General features: G+C 41.1%; 1 protein-coding gene across 6 annotated transcripts in view; it reads left to right on the top strand.

The window, feature by feature from the left end:
• Window positions 1-17,455, top strand: part of Mapk10 (mitogen-activated protein kinase 10) — a 270,735-nt gene that overhangs the window by 127,152 nt on the left and 126,128 nt on the right. For 4 of the 6 annotated variants that reach the window (XM_060381043.1, XM_060381047.1, XM_060381042.1 and 1 more), the window contains exon 3: window positions 10,852-10,923. The exons of 1 other annotated variant lie outside the window; for it this stretch is intronic. In XM_060381043.1, coding sequence (XP_060237026.1) covers window positions 10,858-10,923 — 66 coding nt within the window. In that variant the 5' untranslated portion in view covers window positions 10,852-10,857. Of the gene's footprint in view, window positions 1-10,851; window positions 10,951-17,455 lie in introns of all 6 variants that reach the window. One more of the 6 variants, XM_060381044.1, reaches the window with a different exon arrangement.

Below are 17,455 nucleotides of genomic sequence, written 5' to 3'. Positions count from 1 at the left end.
ATGTGTGTGCCTGCATGTATATGGGCGTGTTCAGATGAACCTGGGCTCATGGGGGAGTGGATGTGGAGACTCTAGCCTGCCATCACACACCTTCCTTCATTCTTCTGTCCCGTTCACAGGGTCTCTCTGTATGAAACAGAGCTTGCTGATGCAGCCGGTCTGGGTAGCAGGTCGCCCTGGGGATGCCAGTTTTGTTTCTGAGGAATGGAGGCATGGGTGGGCCACTGCTCCCACCCCATGTTTACACGGTTGCTGGGGATCCGAACTCGGGGCCTCAGGTGTGCACAACAAACACCACAACTGCTGAGCCCGCTCCCAGCCTCTGATCTTGGGCTCCTATCTTGAAACACATGCGTAATGTAAACACATGCACGTGCTCCCAGCTAAGGACCAGCCGTTTCATTATGTAGTAACTGTGGGCTAGAGGGAAGAGAACAGTCCTCAGTTTTCAGGCATTAAATGCGCTCACCAGGGCTGGGATCGCCGCCCTCACACCACTGCTCTCGTCTCCTACGGCGTCCTAATTAATAGCGTGAAGATCTAGGACTGCTTTGGAGAGCAGACATGATCCGTGGTCCTTACATGACTTGGAAATGGCGTCACTCCTGGAGGGGTTTTCAGCATTGCTAATTATTCAGTTCACTAAGTGCTCATGGCCATGAAGTATGTGGCCGATGAAACACTGGGCAAAAGTTACCCTTACAGGCGACGGCGAAACGCATGCCAGCCTTTTAAGGCCCTATTCGAACTCGCTTGGTCTGACATTTCAGCTAGTCGGGAACGTCACTAACGAGAGTCGTCTACACTGAGATTACGCAGCACGGCATTTTCCTTTGTCCTGGGCCAAACTGATTTCTTTAACAATAACACTTTAATAATAATAGTAACAGTTTCTTTAACAATAATTTTTGGTACTCACATGATATATATTTTAAAAGATTTTTTAAAAAATTGTATCTCAGCATGCCCTCTCTTAGATGACTGCGGGTAAATTTTGTAAGCATGAGAATCATAAAATATGTGTGGTTTATGCAGTAGGATGATACATCATAATTTATATGCCCATAGTTGGAAAGAAACTAAGAAACGGTTAATTTATTACTCAAAGGGCTTACACAGAATTACTTGCAGATGACATTGAATAAATCATGTCTGTCCCCATGTCTTTATCTAGACGTAGTGTCTAGCGTGCTCTGGGGTGTGCTAGCAGGGAACTGTAGCCATTTCCTCATCAGACTGTAGAGCGTCTAGCTCAGGGTTGTAACAGACTTAAGTTTAAAATAAAATCTACAGTCCTTTATTAACTCATATTCTCATTAAATAAATGACCGTTTAATGGTTAAGGGCTACTTATTTTAATTTGCTCAAAAATATTAATTACTTGGAAATGATGATAGTGAATATTTAGATATTCTTTGAACTAACAGCCATTATTCTAAGAAGTACTCTCTTAAATGTAGTCATTGCAAAAAGTTAAAAGGAATAAATTAGGAAAACATTAAGTTCAGGAGAAATTATGACTTACTCTGGTTGAAACATTGGACCATGATAATATTTTTAATGGACAATATCTGAATATTTTTCTTTGCCCATTCACTCTATGCAATATTTCTAACAATTAAAAAAAAGTCTTGTAAGCTGCAAAGTAGAGTCAGTGCACTTGAGATTCAAGTTTCCAGTAAAATGCTTTCCTTTAGCATTTAAAGGATGGTGTGTGTGTGTGTGTGTGTGTGTGTGCACGCGTGCGCGCATGTGTGGGTGGCTGTGTGTATGCATGTGTGTGTATTGGTGATATTTGTAATCATACCTGCAAAAGAGGCTGCCAGCAACATTCCCCCACACCAGAAGATTAAGCGCTGTGAAGGAGCTGCAGGCCTTGGGCTCACGAAGCATAGAAGTCAGTAGAGTGGAGGGACAAGAGCTGTGTGGATTGGGAGAGAAGGGGGCAGAGGGGAGCAGGGCTTTGTGCAGAGCAAATCTTCCCTGCAAGAAGAGCTGCGGAAGCTGCTCCTGGTTCCAGCCTCCTTTCCACTTGTCTTTTGCACAGAGTTTAGAGTTAATTATTTTTACAAATCATTTCCCTCTTGCCCTCTTCATTCCAATTCAGCTGCTAAGTGACTGAAGATAAAGTGACCTCTGAATACATTGTTCTCATTATAGTGTTAGATTTTCCACATCGTTTAAGGGATGGATTTGTCCATGTAGGTTCATCACCTCTGTAGGATGCAAGTTGACATTTCACCTAATTAATAGTCCCTGTTGCCCTAGTTATTCTGGAGATGCATAATTAAAGCAATAATATACTTGTTCAGTGGAATTAAGATTTAATTTTGCATTTTAAATCAAATGCCTAAAGTTTTATTTCTTTTTCCTGCTTAAAGCTTAATATTATGCCATTCTGTGTTACAATAAATATTTTAAAAATCAATTTTTGGGGCAAATAAGACATTATTTAATGAAACATTTGAACTTTTAGAACTTTAAAATAAATCTTTATACACACAATATATTCATTAATAAGAATTCTTTAAAGGCATCAATTTTGGCTTTTAAACTTTGACTTACTTATTTTTACACATGAGTCCCCATTACAGTCGCTAACACAGAATGGATACTGATAAATATTTATAGGGTGCATATTTTTTTACTGATTAATGTGGTGAAATTAGAATAGGTTTAATACCATAAATAATTATATATATGTATATATATATATATATGTAATTTGATAAAAAATCAAAATGACTTTGGGGTCAATACTTTGCTGATTTAGTCTTTGGGGCCGGCTGAGTGCTTCCATTGCCTTGATGATTTGATGTGCTAATTACTTATCTATGAGGCTGTTATCTATAAAAGAAATCTGGAGTTCACTATGCACAGACCACTGTGCTTCAGCGTTTCCAAATGTAACCTTTTGCAATAGAGAAAAAGCCATTTTTGTCTTTTGTAACTACTCAGAGAAAAAGGCCACAGTGCTGAGGCTGCTTCCTTTGTGTATAGTGAGAGCTGTGGAGTGAGTACAGACACTTTATTTCAGTCTTGAGAAACAGGTGATTGTTGACAGGTGTGCTGGTTAACGTTTTTTTAACTTGTTACAAACTGGAGTCACTTGAGAAACCTCAGTTGTGAACTGGTTCCTCCAGACTGGCTTGCAGGCACGTCTACAGGTACATTTTCTTGATTAATGACGGATGTGGGGGGACCAGCTCCCCGTGGGTGGGTGGTCCTGGAATGGAGAAGAAAGCAGGCTAAGCAAGCTGTGAGGAGCAAGCCAGTGAGCAGCGCTCTGCCATGGCCTCTGCTTCAGTTCCTGCCTATGGGCTCCTACTTGAGTTCCTGCCCTGACTTCCTTCAGCAATGGACTGTAACTTGGATATGTAAGCCGAATAAAACCTTTCCTCCTGAAGCTGGTTTCAGTCAGTGTTTTATCACAGTCATGAAAAGCAAACTAGTACAGTGGACCTAATGACAAACACATTAACAAACGAAGGAAAAGGTTTAGCTTAGCAACTTAGCGAAGGCACTGGGCTCTGTGACAGTACGAAAGACTGACTCGCTGTTATCTGTTGAGCCGGCCCAAGAAATATTTTAACTTTATATGTCATATGAATGATGAAAATTCATTAGAGCTAGCATCTTACACTCTTCTGACACTGACTGATATCTGAAATGATTTGTTCTAGGAAATTTACATAATTATATCACTGGTCAAAGTGGTTTGTGTTTGTCATGTCTGTTACACTGAATTAGCTGAGGGAAGTTTGCTGGTATTTGAGATGAAATACTTCAATTTCATTTGTTTTTAACATTATTTTTCATTTACAGATTATGATGGTGTGCAATTATGAGGTACAGCATAATGTTTTTCTTCCATTGTTTTAAGATAGTATTTACTCGCAGTCCTTGCTGGCTTTGAACTCACAGTCCTTTTGTGTGTTACTGAAGGCATGCATGACTATGTCTTCCTCATGGTGTGATGTTAATTCCACAATGTGGAATGGCTTACTGAAGTTAAGTTACACATAAATCACTAATTTACCTAAAGTTTTTGCTGCTGAAATAGTTGAAATTTACTTTTTATTAAAAAAAAAAAAACCCTGTAGAAAGTTGACTATACTTAGCCTGCTGTGTGATAAATCCCAAGGAGTAGGATCATATCATACTCTTGATTTTTGCAGAACCTACAATTTACCAAAAACACTCATTGGAGAAAAGGCTGCATTTTTAACAAATGGTGCATGGACAACAGATATCTCTACATAGATGAAACAAGTCCTTATCTATCATGTTACATAAAAACAACAACAACAACAAAACTGGACTAAGAACCTCAGTGTAAGCTCTAATACACTTAAACTGTTTGAAGAACTATTAGAAAGGACCTGTTTAGACATTGGCACAGATAAAGGCTTTCTGAATTGACCAGCTGCTCAGGAAATAAAGCCAACACTTGACAGATATGACCACTCTTACTTGGTGGTCATGGACAACTCTTAATGTCATCCTATTAGTTAATTTTTATCTTTTATTTACTTTGCTTTTGTAATCAGACCTCCCCCAGATTTTTACCCAGAACAAAACTATAGAACTCTTACCCATTTAAAAAAAGTCTTTAGTGCTCATTGAGTCTATTTTGGTATCATTACATGGTATTGGACAGGGGTCCAAATAAATTCTGTGTGTGACTATTCAGTTTTTCCAACATCATTTATTGATGATACTATCCAATATGCATTCTTGGTACTTTTGTTAAAATCAATCAACTGAGAGAGAAATGTCAAGTTATTTATAAAGAAAAATCTATAGAAAAGCAGCCTACTTCTTGGCAAAAACCCTAAAGGCTAAGAGAACTTTGAATGGAGCACTTTAAATTCAGAAAGAAAATAACTGCCAGTCAAGATTCCTTTATCTCCGGCAAAGCTTTCCTTTAGAATCAGAGGAGAGAGGGAGGCTTCCTAAGATAGCCATAAACAGGAGTGATTTATGAGCAGTGAAACCGCAAAGCATAAGATAGTTAGGGTCCCTAGACAGACAAGAAGGGAAATGTACATGATCACAAGAATTTGGGAAATAATAACCCTCACCAGAAAGAAAGAAATATATCTAAATTAGGAAAGTATAAAATAACAAATAAAAAAAAAAGCAATCCTAAAAATAAAAGAGAAAAAAGAGTTTTCAAAATAAACAACAGAAGCCCACCAAGGAACCAGAATCATCACATACTTTTAATAGCCTACATGGAAATGGTACTACATGGCTAATTTCATTTGAAACAAACAGAAGCAATAATGAATGAGTCAGCTGTTTTCTGTGTGTATGAAACTCATGTCTCTGGCAAAGGCATATACGGATCAGCAGTAAAACAGAAATGACATTGCAAGCAAATGAAATGTGAATGTAGGCAAGAGTAGCCATACTTTTATCTGACAAAGCACATTTCAGTCAAAATTTGTCAGAAGTCATAATGTTGCTATATGTTAAATAAAAGAAACAATCCATCAAGAAGTTATAATGACAAAAGTCTACATACAGCAAACATTAATGCACCCAAATTGTAAACATTAATAATGGGCACTTGGGGACAGATAAATTCAAATACAATAGTGAGTGGGGTGGTTTGAATAAGAATGGCTCCTCCAGGCTCATATATTTGAATGCCTACTCACCAGGGAGAGGTGCTATTTGGAAGGATTAAAAGGATTAGGAGGTGTGGCTTTGTGGTAGGAAGTGTGTCACTGGGGGTGGGCTTTGAGGTTTCAAAAGCCCACACTAGGCTGAGCACTTCTTTCTCTGCCTAAGGATCAAGATGCAGTTCTTAGCTGCTGCGCCAGCACCTGCCTGCAAACTGCCATGCTCCCTGCCTTGATGTATTAATCCTCTGAAACTGTGAGCAAGCCCCAAATAAATGCTTTCTTTTATAATAGTTGCTTTGGTTATGATTTCTCTTCATAGCAACAGGACACTGACTAACACAGTGGGTAATTACTAAATTCTGTTTCTTATTCAACAATCACAAGAATTTTTTTACTTTTAATAAATAAATAGATTATTTTCAATTTACAGTGTTCATTCAAGTTACATATTGGAGAAAATTTTTTATGCTATTTTTTTAAAAAAACGTAATTTTGGTTAAATGTTTGCTCCTTTACCTATATGTTCATAAAAGTGATTGAACTACAATTTTGTCATTTTTTTTTTACTGTCTTTGTATGAAGAGCAATCTCAGAAAGTCAATAGGAGAATTTCTTATCTTTTTGTACTTTTATAATAGTTTTCATAAAAAGAAAGGGCTACCTTGAGTTCCTTATGATTAAACATTTTGTGCTTGATTTATCTTTACTGGTAGAGGTGGGTACCAATATCGTACTACAATGGTAAGATTTTAACTTCTGTTTGTAGTGTTATGATTCTCTTAACCTCTGTTTTGTGTTTTAGAGCATTCCTGTCAGATCTATACATTTCCTAGTGAAGTTCCCTTTAATGATTAATGTAATGTAGCTTTTCCCTTATATGCTCTTTTGTCAATAATATCGGACACAAACTCTGATTAATGTGTTTGCTGTATATGTTCCACAGCTCAAAAACGCCTTTCATTTTGTTACTATTTAGTTGTGACAGCCTATAGCTTATTTTTTTTTACTACATTTAATGGGATAATGGCTGACTTTTATGTTTTATTTATTTGACTTCTCTTCGCTTTTACTGTCATAGTTTGTGTTGATTTCTTCTTGACTGTACCCTGATAGTTCCTATCTTCCAGAACTGAGGCTAGAACACTGAAAATGGCTGGGATTGGGGTTGGGGGCTGTATATCAGGCTCACTTATCACCTACACAACACTTGGTGACCTGAGTACACACCCTAGGCCACACTAAAGCTTTCTGCTTATGGAAAGAGGACCCATGAGATGATTTTAGTGTGATTTCTTCGGTAGAGATGAAAGAAGGAAAGCAAAGACCAATCTATTTGGTGGACCAGTGAGTTTTTATTGGGGTTCCTCACAGGACCATGGGTGAGGGCCTACTTATAGGAGCGGGAATGATGCTGAAGCAGCTGCATCATGGAAAATCCACAGCCATGGAGAAGATCCTCTGACCTGCAGAGTTAGCTGCCTGATGCTGGAAAGAGAACTGTAGCTTCTGTGAGCTGCCATCTCTGTTGGCGTTCCAGTCTCAGGAATCCCCTCCCTTGGAGAGACTGTTTCAATCAGAAGGAAACCCATACCGCTGGAGATCCTCCAGGCCAGGAACAGCAGCGCTGCAGAAGGGCAAGGGGAAGTGAAGACTTCCTTCATCCTCAGTATGAGCAAAGCCCAAAGCAAACCACAAGCCATCACATTCAACAAGCTAATACATCAGTCCATAGGATATATGCCTGAGTTTCTGCAATAAGCTTTTGGGAAATGAACCAGCCAGAGTTGCATAAAATAAGAAGGAATTTTAGGAACATAAAATAAGAAAGTACTTAAGAAGGAACTTTACAATATATCAGCCCAACCATGTAAAGCACAGAATATTTCTGAGAGGAGTTGCAAAACAAAAATAAGTCCACATATTATAGCTGTATGTCAAAACACCTCCAAGTTTCTGGGCTGTGCACAGATTCTACATTTATTTCCTAAATGAAACCAGCTCCATTTTATTCAGTGTTTGAAGACATTTGGGGATGCTGACAATGGCTACTTTAAAAGTCCATCCCACATCACATTGAACTGTGCTAAGCAATACAATTTACCTCTTCATTGTTCTGTCAGTGGATATTTTTCCACAGTTCAGTTTTTGTTATTTATTTCGCTGTTGCAGTGATGTTGGTGTGAATTCTCTTGTGTATGTAACCTGAGGGAAAAGTGTAATGGCACCTCTAGAATGTGTGTAGATATGGATTTGTTGGCTTATACACTGCACACAATTTTAGGAAGCAATTCTGTGTCTCCTGCCCAGCTCTCCTTGTAAATACTGAAAAATCTCATTCTTTTCCACTTCTGATCATTTGATTGGAATAAAATATGATGTCACCATGGTTTTATGGTTTTATTTTATATGCCATATGTTTATGGGCATTTTTTTTTCTATGAAGAGTTTTAAAACTGTTTAGCTCATTTTTCTACTGGATTCTCTGAGTTTTTCTTGATTCTTTTAAAAGCAATCTATCCAGATTCTGGATAAATTTTCCATTGGTTGTGTGTTTTAAATACTTCTCCAGACTTGTGGCCTACTTTAAACAAAACTCCATCAGATCTTTTCATAAGCGGACTTAGTAAATGTAATATAGTTTAGCAATAATTGCCTTTATATTTTAGCATATCTGCATACTATTTATGCTTCCTTATAAATCCTTCTGTAATATTTTCAATTTATAATATTTAAAATTTGACCCTTTCTGAAGTTTTAACCTTATTTGGATTTTTTTCTCTATAAGATGAGTTAGGAATGAAGACTTCTAGAGAATCTGAGATATATCCTTGTCTGCAAGCTTCTAAGATAGGCTTCCATCATTTCCTAGGTAATGGCAGATAACATAAGGTTCTTGGATCCAATACAGGTTCTTTGCTGCTCACAGCAATGCATCAGCCAGAAGCTAGTGCCAACATCCAGAACAGCTGCTTTGCCCTAGTTCCCACAGAGTGATTGATGCAAGGCAGGCTGGAAAACTGTCACGTTGCAGAGGAGCGTTGAGCTTAGGAGCTCTGCGTCCTTCATGAGGGATGGGAAGCAAGCCTAACTCGTGTCCAAGGCACTCACCAGCTTTTAGTATACTGGAGCATGCTCGGATTGCCTATTTGGTCTAAGAGGGAGATTTATCTTTCAAGCATGCTGAATTTATCTTTCAAGCTTGTCTGCTATACAACCTTCCTTGAGACTGGAAGAGAAGCAGCCAAGGTTTCTGTTTGCAAAACACACTCAAATGCAAAAAAAGAGTCCCATGCAGGACTGTCTTCTTCCAATAGAAGTCGGCTTTTATTCTTACATGAGTGACCAGGGTCTCATTCGTGATTCAGCACACAGTTTCCCATTTCCCCACATGTCTACAATGTAGACCTTAAGATAATTTGGTCTCCGGATCTCTAGAGGATCTGCCTCCTTCTAGGCTCTTTATTGTATTTATGTATGCTCAAGTTCTACAATAATCTTGTACTTTCTTCTACACTAGCATATTTCTTTCTCCCCCACACAAACAAGTGCCCAAACTGCTCTTTATTCATGGATGTTTACTTTTTTTTTAATCCTTCTACTCTTCCTTATATGGAAGGTAGATGCACGTCAAAGCCCAATACTAAACATAATTCTAGCAACTCAGATCTTGCTTTTGGGTTGTTTTGCTTCCTCATGAAGTTGCTGTAAAATTTCCTGTAGCAAGGCTTTTGCAGTCATCCCCACTGTCACTTCCCACCCAGGTACATGGCAGCTTGCTTCCTGTGCTCTGCCTATTCCGGTTAAAACCTGATGTTCCTGCTGGAGAGGGCCAAGCGGCAGCTCCAGCTCATGTGCCTCTCTGTGCCCCCTCCACACTGTTCTCAGCTCTCAGAACCTTTCCTGCCCCCTTTGAGCAGCTTAGCTGTGTATCTTGAAATCTTTTATGTCTCTCATCTAACATTTTTTAGGAATTTTGACATCAGACCTGTTTTTGGGATACCCAATCAATCCCATGCCAGAAACCGAAGTCTTACACCCATACTCACTTTTAAATCCTTTGATCTCCCAGAATGTTGTCTTGCATGCAATGATGTTAAAAATGTGTTTAATTAAATGGGTGAGGCTGCCGGCTTCTGCAGCTCCTGTTTCATTTCTGAGGAATCTAGGTCCTCATTTGCCATAGCCTTAACCTTCTCTTCCATTCAGAACCCTGCAGAATTGTTAAATATCTCAAACTCACAGAAAATAGTAAAATTAAAAAATTTAGTTCCCACCAAGATCGAACTGTTATTAAGAGGGTGCCCCCTTTTTGTTCTGTGGTTATATTACTTACTTTATTATTTTGCATATCTTAAATTTTAAAAAGTGAGCTTCCAACTTGCTTCCCACAAAACATCATATTTGACAGTTTTATCTGTATTTAAGCACTCACCTTTAATCCAGTCTTTTCTAGAATTATATTAGACATTTTAGTTCACTTATTAGCATTGTGTCAGTTTCCCAACACCCAGATAACACACCTGAGCATAACAATTTAATGGGGATACGTATTTGTCTCACGTTTTCGGAGGTGTTAGCTTGTGGGTCTGTGCTGTGGGAGAGCATCATGATGGGGAGCACGTGGTGGACAGGGAGGCAGAGCAAGCGAGCTAGCAAGCGAGGGACAGGGAACAAGCACAGCCCTGCAGAGCAGCCCCACCTCCCTGAGCGTCCAGGCTTCTGAGCAGTCCATTCAGCTGTGGATCCATCGATGGGCCTATCCAGCTATTAGGGTTGTGCCATCTGGCCCAGTGACCTGACAATCAAGCCTCCAGCACCCGAGTCTGCAGTGCACAACATGTTCTGAACCATGACACACACCAGTTCTACAGCAAGCTTCCATACATGTCCTCTTGAGCATATGTGTTGCCTAGCATTGAAGGTGCTACAGAAATTTTGTATTTAGCCTTAGCTTATTAGGAATATCCAGTTTATTATATCCAGTCTATATGATTATGATGACATTGATCATTTTAGCTGGCAAAATATGTGAAGCACGTTGCATTAGGTAATATTTATAATTTGCGAAAAGTGCCTATAACAGATACGGGCGAGAACTCTGGTGCCTATGTGCTACTCGTGATCTCCTGCATGTAACTCAGATGAGGATGAAGTCTAAATGATTAAGTGGTTAAAAGTTAGCAACTTGGAAACTCACCCCCGATTTTGTTCCCTGTAGGTATTTATGAGCCTCCATTTCTTGTACTACTGCAGTGAACCAACCTTGGATGTGAAAATTGCCTTTTGTCAGGTGTGTGTTCCTTACAGGTAAAACAAGGTACAGTACACTCCTTGTATTTCACTTTTGCTGTTCCGTTTTCATGTGTGCCACACCACGGTTGTTCTTCACGTAGCAATAAAAGCCGTTTGGAAAGTTCGGTGCAGTGATAAGAGTAGGTTTTATTTTATCCCCTTTCTAGTCCATTCAGGTGAGCTTAGAAATGGAGAAACTTTTCTGAATGCATTTATAATTAATTAATCTATAAAGTGATTTACAATCAGATTTCAATTTTACTTCAAGTTTTTAGTTCTCCTGCCCACATCCTTGGGATGCAGCATTGATAAAGCACCAGGAATCTGCATTGCGCTCTCCTTTTCTAAGGGCTGAGGGGTCCCAAGTGCAGCTGTCAGGTTCCCATTGCAGCCCTCACATTTATTGGTAAGCACTTGCTGGAGATCTGGTGAGGGATCGTGAGCTACCACGTTCCCAGGCCGAGCAGAGAGCTGCGAGTCTGTCTCTGTGCGCTGCTGACTGCTTTTCCTCACTGAGCTGAGCTGTGAACTGAGGCAGGAGCCCACTGAAAGCAGGTGGGAGAGGCAACTGTCCTCATCTGTAATTTTACACAAGCCTCTCTGATGCGAAGGGAGCACTGGTTTGCCTGACTTAGTCTCGATGGCTCTCGCTCTTCCTGAACATGAGTAGGATTCCTCGGGCAAAGCAGTGCTTGCTTCGCATTCTCAGACTTGCTGTTGGCCTCCCCTTGTTTACCTCCCACTTCACAGGGCTTGGGGCTCAAGCCTTTAGATGGGGTTTCTTCTCTAACAAGAGCTGTGGATGCAGAGACTGTAGGTGGAAATGCTGAGGTACCATTTAGAAGTCACTTGCTTGCCAGTGTGAGCGAATTCCTCAACGTTTCTGTGCCTCATTTTCCTGATTTGTAAAAGCTGAAAGCAATAGCATCCGCCTCTGAACTGAAGGAATTTTCACCATTGAAAACAGTGCTGGGAAGTGCTAACTTAGTAGGAGAGTCTCTGAGTTTCTAATCACTCTCCAGGCATGCCTGTCCCACAGAGCTCTTACTCTCCATGCGCTCCTATCTGCAAGCGCTCTGAACATGACCATGATTTTGAGAACTCACACAGTTGTGTCTCTAAGCCACACTCATGCACAAAACTGCCTGGTTCCACATCTCCAATTACATGTCATGAAAGCATGCCCAACTATACCAATCCCCGGCCAACCTCCCATGGGTGCCGTGGTGTAAACCTGTAACCCCCAGCAGTAGGAAGGAGGAGGCAGGTGGTCCGGGAGTTCACCGTTGGCCTGAACCACATAAGGAACTTTTCTCAGAGACGACAAAACAGCCGATCTCACCCACATTATTCCTCTCTGCATTGTCTTTACTCTAATGCAGGAAATGCTGATGCCATCTTTCCAGTTAGAACAAAGCTATGGAGTCATATTATGAGCCATCCCTCACATTCAATGTGTCATCACACTCTATTGAGTATAACTCAACCATTTCTCAACTACCACTTTGACTCAAGACACCCTCTCTCTTGTCTGAATTACTGTAAAAGCTCCTTGCCTCTGTCCAGCTCTATATAATCTAGCCTCAAAACACCAGTGAGAGTGTCCTTTGAGTTCTGAATGACCATGTTACTATAAACAAGACAAAGCTTATCACAATCTTTTGAATATCATAATATAGGACCCCAAACCCTCATTCTAAAGACTTTATTATCTAGCACCCTAAAAACCCGCTCCCCTGAGATTCTCCACTACCCATCCAATTTACCTGCCTTTCTTTCCCCCTTGCCCACACCTACCTTCTTTGACTTGCTATGTATGTGGCTGTTGAGATAAGTTATTTCTCCCTTCCCACCAGAAACATTTTTCAGGGTCTTCCTGGAACCAGGCCACACAAGCTCACAGAGACAACTGCACTTCTCTTCTAACTCCTATACTCAGTGATGTCACTGTGGTAGCCCAAGACGTCCTGCCAGGAGGTTTTACACAAGATTGAGCTAATATGATGATATCTCCTCCATACTTTTTTTTTCCCCGTAGAGGAATTTTAATCCAGCAACATGGCTGCTCTGTCAAGGGATCACATCCAAAGATCTTCTAGGTCTATGTGATCTGGCTGGAATGCAGACACACTCTGGATTACAGTAGGATCTGGCCAGAATACAGGCATGCCCTTAGTACATACCTTCAAACACAAACAAGGAAAGCAGGCTTATTTTACAGAAGGAAGCAGGCATGTTTGAAAGTGAGGTCTAATTGAGGGGCAGACAAACTGATGAATCAGAGAAAGATTTGACAGAATGAGTAGGAGGTGGGATACGCCCAACTCTCACAAGAACAGGACAGGAAAGAGAGGCTACTTAATAGTAGTACAGGGAGGGAATGGGGGTAGAGTGCTAGTGTGTGGGGCAGTTTTACTGGGGCAGTTTTGTAAAGACAGCTGCAGAGAGAATGAGCCAGAGAATGAAAAGGAACCAGAAGATTAGAACATATTGCCAGAGTGATGTTGAGGCCGAGCAGAGCAATTTAGTCAGAAGCTGAGAGAGAAGCCAGACTGAGTCAGTCAGTTTGGAGAGGAGTTTGGTCCAGAATAGTCAGCTCAGAGTTCAGAAAAAGCTAGAAAGCATGAGTTTATTTAGCAGTACATCTCAGCGGCTGAAACACTCTAGACCTACAAAAGCAGATGGAAGCTGAAGCCTTCAAGGTTCAGGTTTGCAGAACATTAGATTGTATAGAGGCTAGAAGCTTCCAGGCCTAGGCCTAGGGATAGAACAGAGAAGGAAATGATCTGTGTTCAGCCCAAGCTGTGTATTCATACATCTTGGGTATGGCTCTCATCTCAATCCTTCATCAGAGGAAATAAAAACATTTATATCTCTCCATTGGTCTCAATACTTCTGAGCATACTGTAGAGGAACTTCAGTTCAGAACATGGCTGCTCTGGCAAGAGATCGTATCCAAAGACCTTCTGTGTCTGTGTGATCTGGCTGGGAAAAACAAAAAAACAAAAAACAAAACAAAACAAAACAAAAAACCACACCTTTAATGCAGGAGACTGAGTTCAAGGCCAGTCTGGTGTAGAGCCAGTTTCAGGTAAAGAAAAGCTTACGTACAGGTGTAGTGGTACAAGCCTTTAATCCCAAACAATGAAGGTAAAGTTAGTTTGTAGAAGGAAGCACCTGTGTTTAAAAGTGATGTCTAATTGAGTGGCAGAAACAGTGACGAATCAGAGAAGATTGTGACAGAATAGGATACAGCCAATTCAGCCAGGTTCAGCTGAGCGGATGTAGAGCTATTGTGTTCCACTTTGTGAATAAAAGAAACCCAAGTGGAGCTGGAGAGATGGCTCAATGGTTAAGAGCACTGACTGCTCTTCCAGAGGTCCTGAGTTCAATTCCCAGCACCTACATGGGGACTCACAACCATCTATAATGGGGTCTGATACCCTCTTCTGGCGTGCAGGTGTACATGCAGATAGAGCACTCACACACATAGATAAATAAAGCTTAAAAAGAAAAGAAACAGGAAAATGCTGCTTTTGGAGCTCTTCTGTTCAGTGGATGAAAAAGGACTTGAACAGTGATGAGGAGCTGAAACCTCTCCTCCCACCTGCTGACATCTGCGACACTTCTGGGGTGTTGCCATCCGGGATACAGGGGTATCCTTGGCCCACACAGGGTTCCGTAGGGGGAACAAGGCTGGGGAACTTCAGCCTTGGTTCTCAAGCTCAATTTATGTCGATCCAGCAAAGTGAAAGGAAAGACAGCAGAGAAATGCTGTGTCCCAAGTAGGAATTTACTTTCTTGCCTTTGAAATCTAACTTCTCAGCATCTCACCTCTTGGAAGATGCACTCCGAGACTCAATCATGTTTTCACTGTTTTAGTAACCACAGCCATCATCAATCTAATCTAACAGCTTTATCTAATCATTATTGACTCTCTAAATGTGTACTGATATCTAAATCTCTCCTGAATAATTTTAAATGATTTCCTGACCAGGAGAGCCTGAGCCTCTGGAGTTAATAGTTAGTTAACTGCGTCTGCAAGGATGGTCAGCCAGGACAGCAGTCAGTCACAAGTGTGGGGACCTGAGTTCAATACTCAGAACCCACATAAACCAGGCACAGTGGCCTGTGCTTAGAGGTTGAGCCCTGGTGGGAGGAGGAGACAGCTGGGTCCTGACAACCACTGAGCACCAGCCAGACCAACCTAGGGAGCCCAGGTGAGTGGCCCAGTGTGAAAACCCTGAAGAACAATACCCCGAGGTGCCCTCTGACCGCCACATGGATGCACACACCAAGCACAAGCATGGATGCACCCCATCTACAGGCCCAATGCACACAAATTAGTTATCAAAAAGTCACCAGTTTAAGCGGCCCAGGAAACTAAGGGGCTGAGCTGAGCTTTCCTACCTTCTGACTATTCCACTGAAAGGCTTATGCTTTGTGTCAATGAGATATTCATTAACTTGCTGATTGCTGATTGAGATTGATTCCATCCTGTATTCAACACACCTTACAGATATTTTAATTAGCTTGATTTACTCATTCTGCTTTATATGCATACGGTATCATTTTATAGTCCATAAATACAAGCAATTGCAATCGGTCAGTGTCTAATATAAGGTAAAAATGAAAAAAATGACAAAGATTCCTGTCTTCATTTTGTCTGCACAACCCCAAGTTTGTTGAACTTGGAGCTGAATTATGTTTTTTATTTTGAGTGTGAGGGCTTAACGATTATGCAAACCCTAATGTACACAGTTTTTTATCATCTGTTTTTGAAGGCTTACTTTTATGAGAGAGAGAGAGAGAGAGAGAGAGAGAGAGAGACTATGAATGAGAGACTATATGCTGCTGTTTGTGAGTGCTGGGGTATGATGGCTGTGAACCATCTTGGGTGCCAAGAACCAAACTCCAGCCCTCTGCCAGGGCAGGGAGTGTTCATAACCTCTGAGCTGTCTCTCCCTGGCTGTTCTCAGGTTTTATTTTTAGTCAACACATAACATTTAAAAAAACTGTAATCAGTACAATGAGATGCTTCGGGACATGTATGTAATGACGGACCTGGGATACTTTCCACAGCTGTCACTCGGAACACTCATTCATTCTCTCTGAAGCACCCATCATAAACTTCTTAATAACTTCTCTTGGCATGCAGTATTTTGATTAGGAACAAAATTAACCCAAAATTGGAGAAACAATTACTGATTGCTGTGAGGGAAAGGAAAGGTCTTTTCATGAATGTTTAGAATACATGTGCTTCATGCAGCACAACTAGAGATAAGGGTTACACAAGGCAGAGGAGCATGATACTAGTAAGAGCCCCAGACACCAGATTTGTAGCTGCAAGGTTAAAAATATTTTAACCTTGTTTTGGACAGTCTTTTACCAGGCTGTCTCTTTTCCTACCTACAATTCTCTTTGGTAGCTGTCCTATGGTGTCTGGTATCCCCAATATCTTAGGGTCACTATGCAACTCAATCTTAACCATCACATCTTAATAGAACGACGGCTCAAAGCCTTCTTTCAGGGAATCTGTTCCCGTCACATACTGCCTGGCCTCAAGCGGCTTTCTGGAACTTGTATTCAAGCCTCCGTGAACCCATAACTGCTGCACTTTGTGAAAGCACACTGTGTTGACTGCCCTGCCGCCAGCTTGAGGCATTGTCTGGCCCCTTTTCACCAGAGCTTTTGCAGACACTGGCATCTGGACTTGGGAAACATCCCTAGAAAGCTATTTCCCAACAGGAAATCCTGTCAGCAACATTCTCAGCTCAGACTCTTGTTTAAGTAGCTTTTCATTTTCTTATGTTGGAGCCTTGGATAGGTGGAATGATTCCCTCACAACACCTTTCCTATTTTCCATGGACAAGCACATGCTTTCTCGGAAATGATCATAGCTACTCTCATCGCATCTGCTTTGTCTATACTTCTGTTCTTCCTCACACCTTTTTGCTCGCCAAACTGTACGATTTCCATATCTTTCTGTTATCCACCCTAGAGCTGGCATCAAGAAATGGGCAGTAACCACACCGCAGCCTGGTGTACGATCTCCTGATGTTTCCTCCATCAGTTTACTTTGAACTGAGTTTCACTTAGATTTGCAAAGTGTGGTCAGCATGAGCAGCCTCTAGCTAGCTCTCAAGAGTCCTTACTTCCCACTGAAACCTCAGGAGAGGAGCTCCCCTGCCCATATTCCTCCCAGCATTCTGGTCTGCTGAACGGCCCACCAAGCTCTGCTTGGAGCAGGGTTCTCAGCCTTCCTAACACTGTGACCTTCTAATACAGTTCCTCATGCTGTGGTGACCCCCCCCCACCAACCATAACATTGTTTTCATGGCTACTTCATAACTGTAGTTGCTACTGTTATGAATCATAATAAATACATGATATGCAGAATACTGATATGGGATCCCCTGTGAGAGCTGTAACCCACAAACTGAGAGCCACTGGCTCATAGCTTTCCAGGCTTTCTCCTGCTTTGGGTTTCTAGTTCCTTTGCATTTCTTCCCTAATCAGTTCCAAAGCCT

This window comes from Meriones unguiculatus, chromosome 3 (genome assembly GCF_030254825.1).
Source record: "Meriones unguiculatus strain TT.TT164.6M chromosome 3, Bangor_MerUng_6.1, whole genome shotgun sequence".
In the NCBI taxonomy this organism is placed as follows: Eukaryota; Metazoa; Chordata; class Mammalia; order Rodentia; family Muridae; genus Meriones; species Meriones unguiculatus.
Note: the sequence above shows the minus strand (reverse complement) of the source record. Positions and strands in the feature narration are given on the sequence as shown.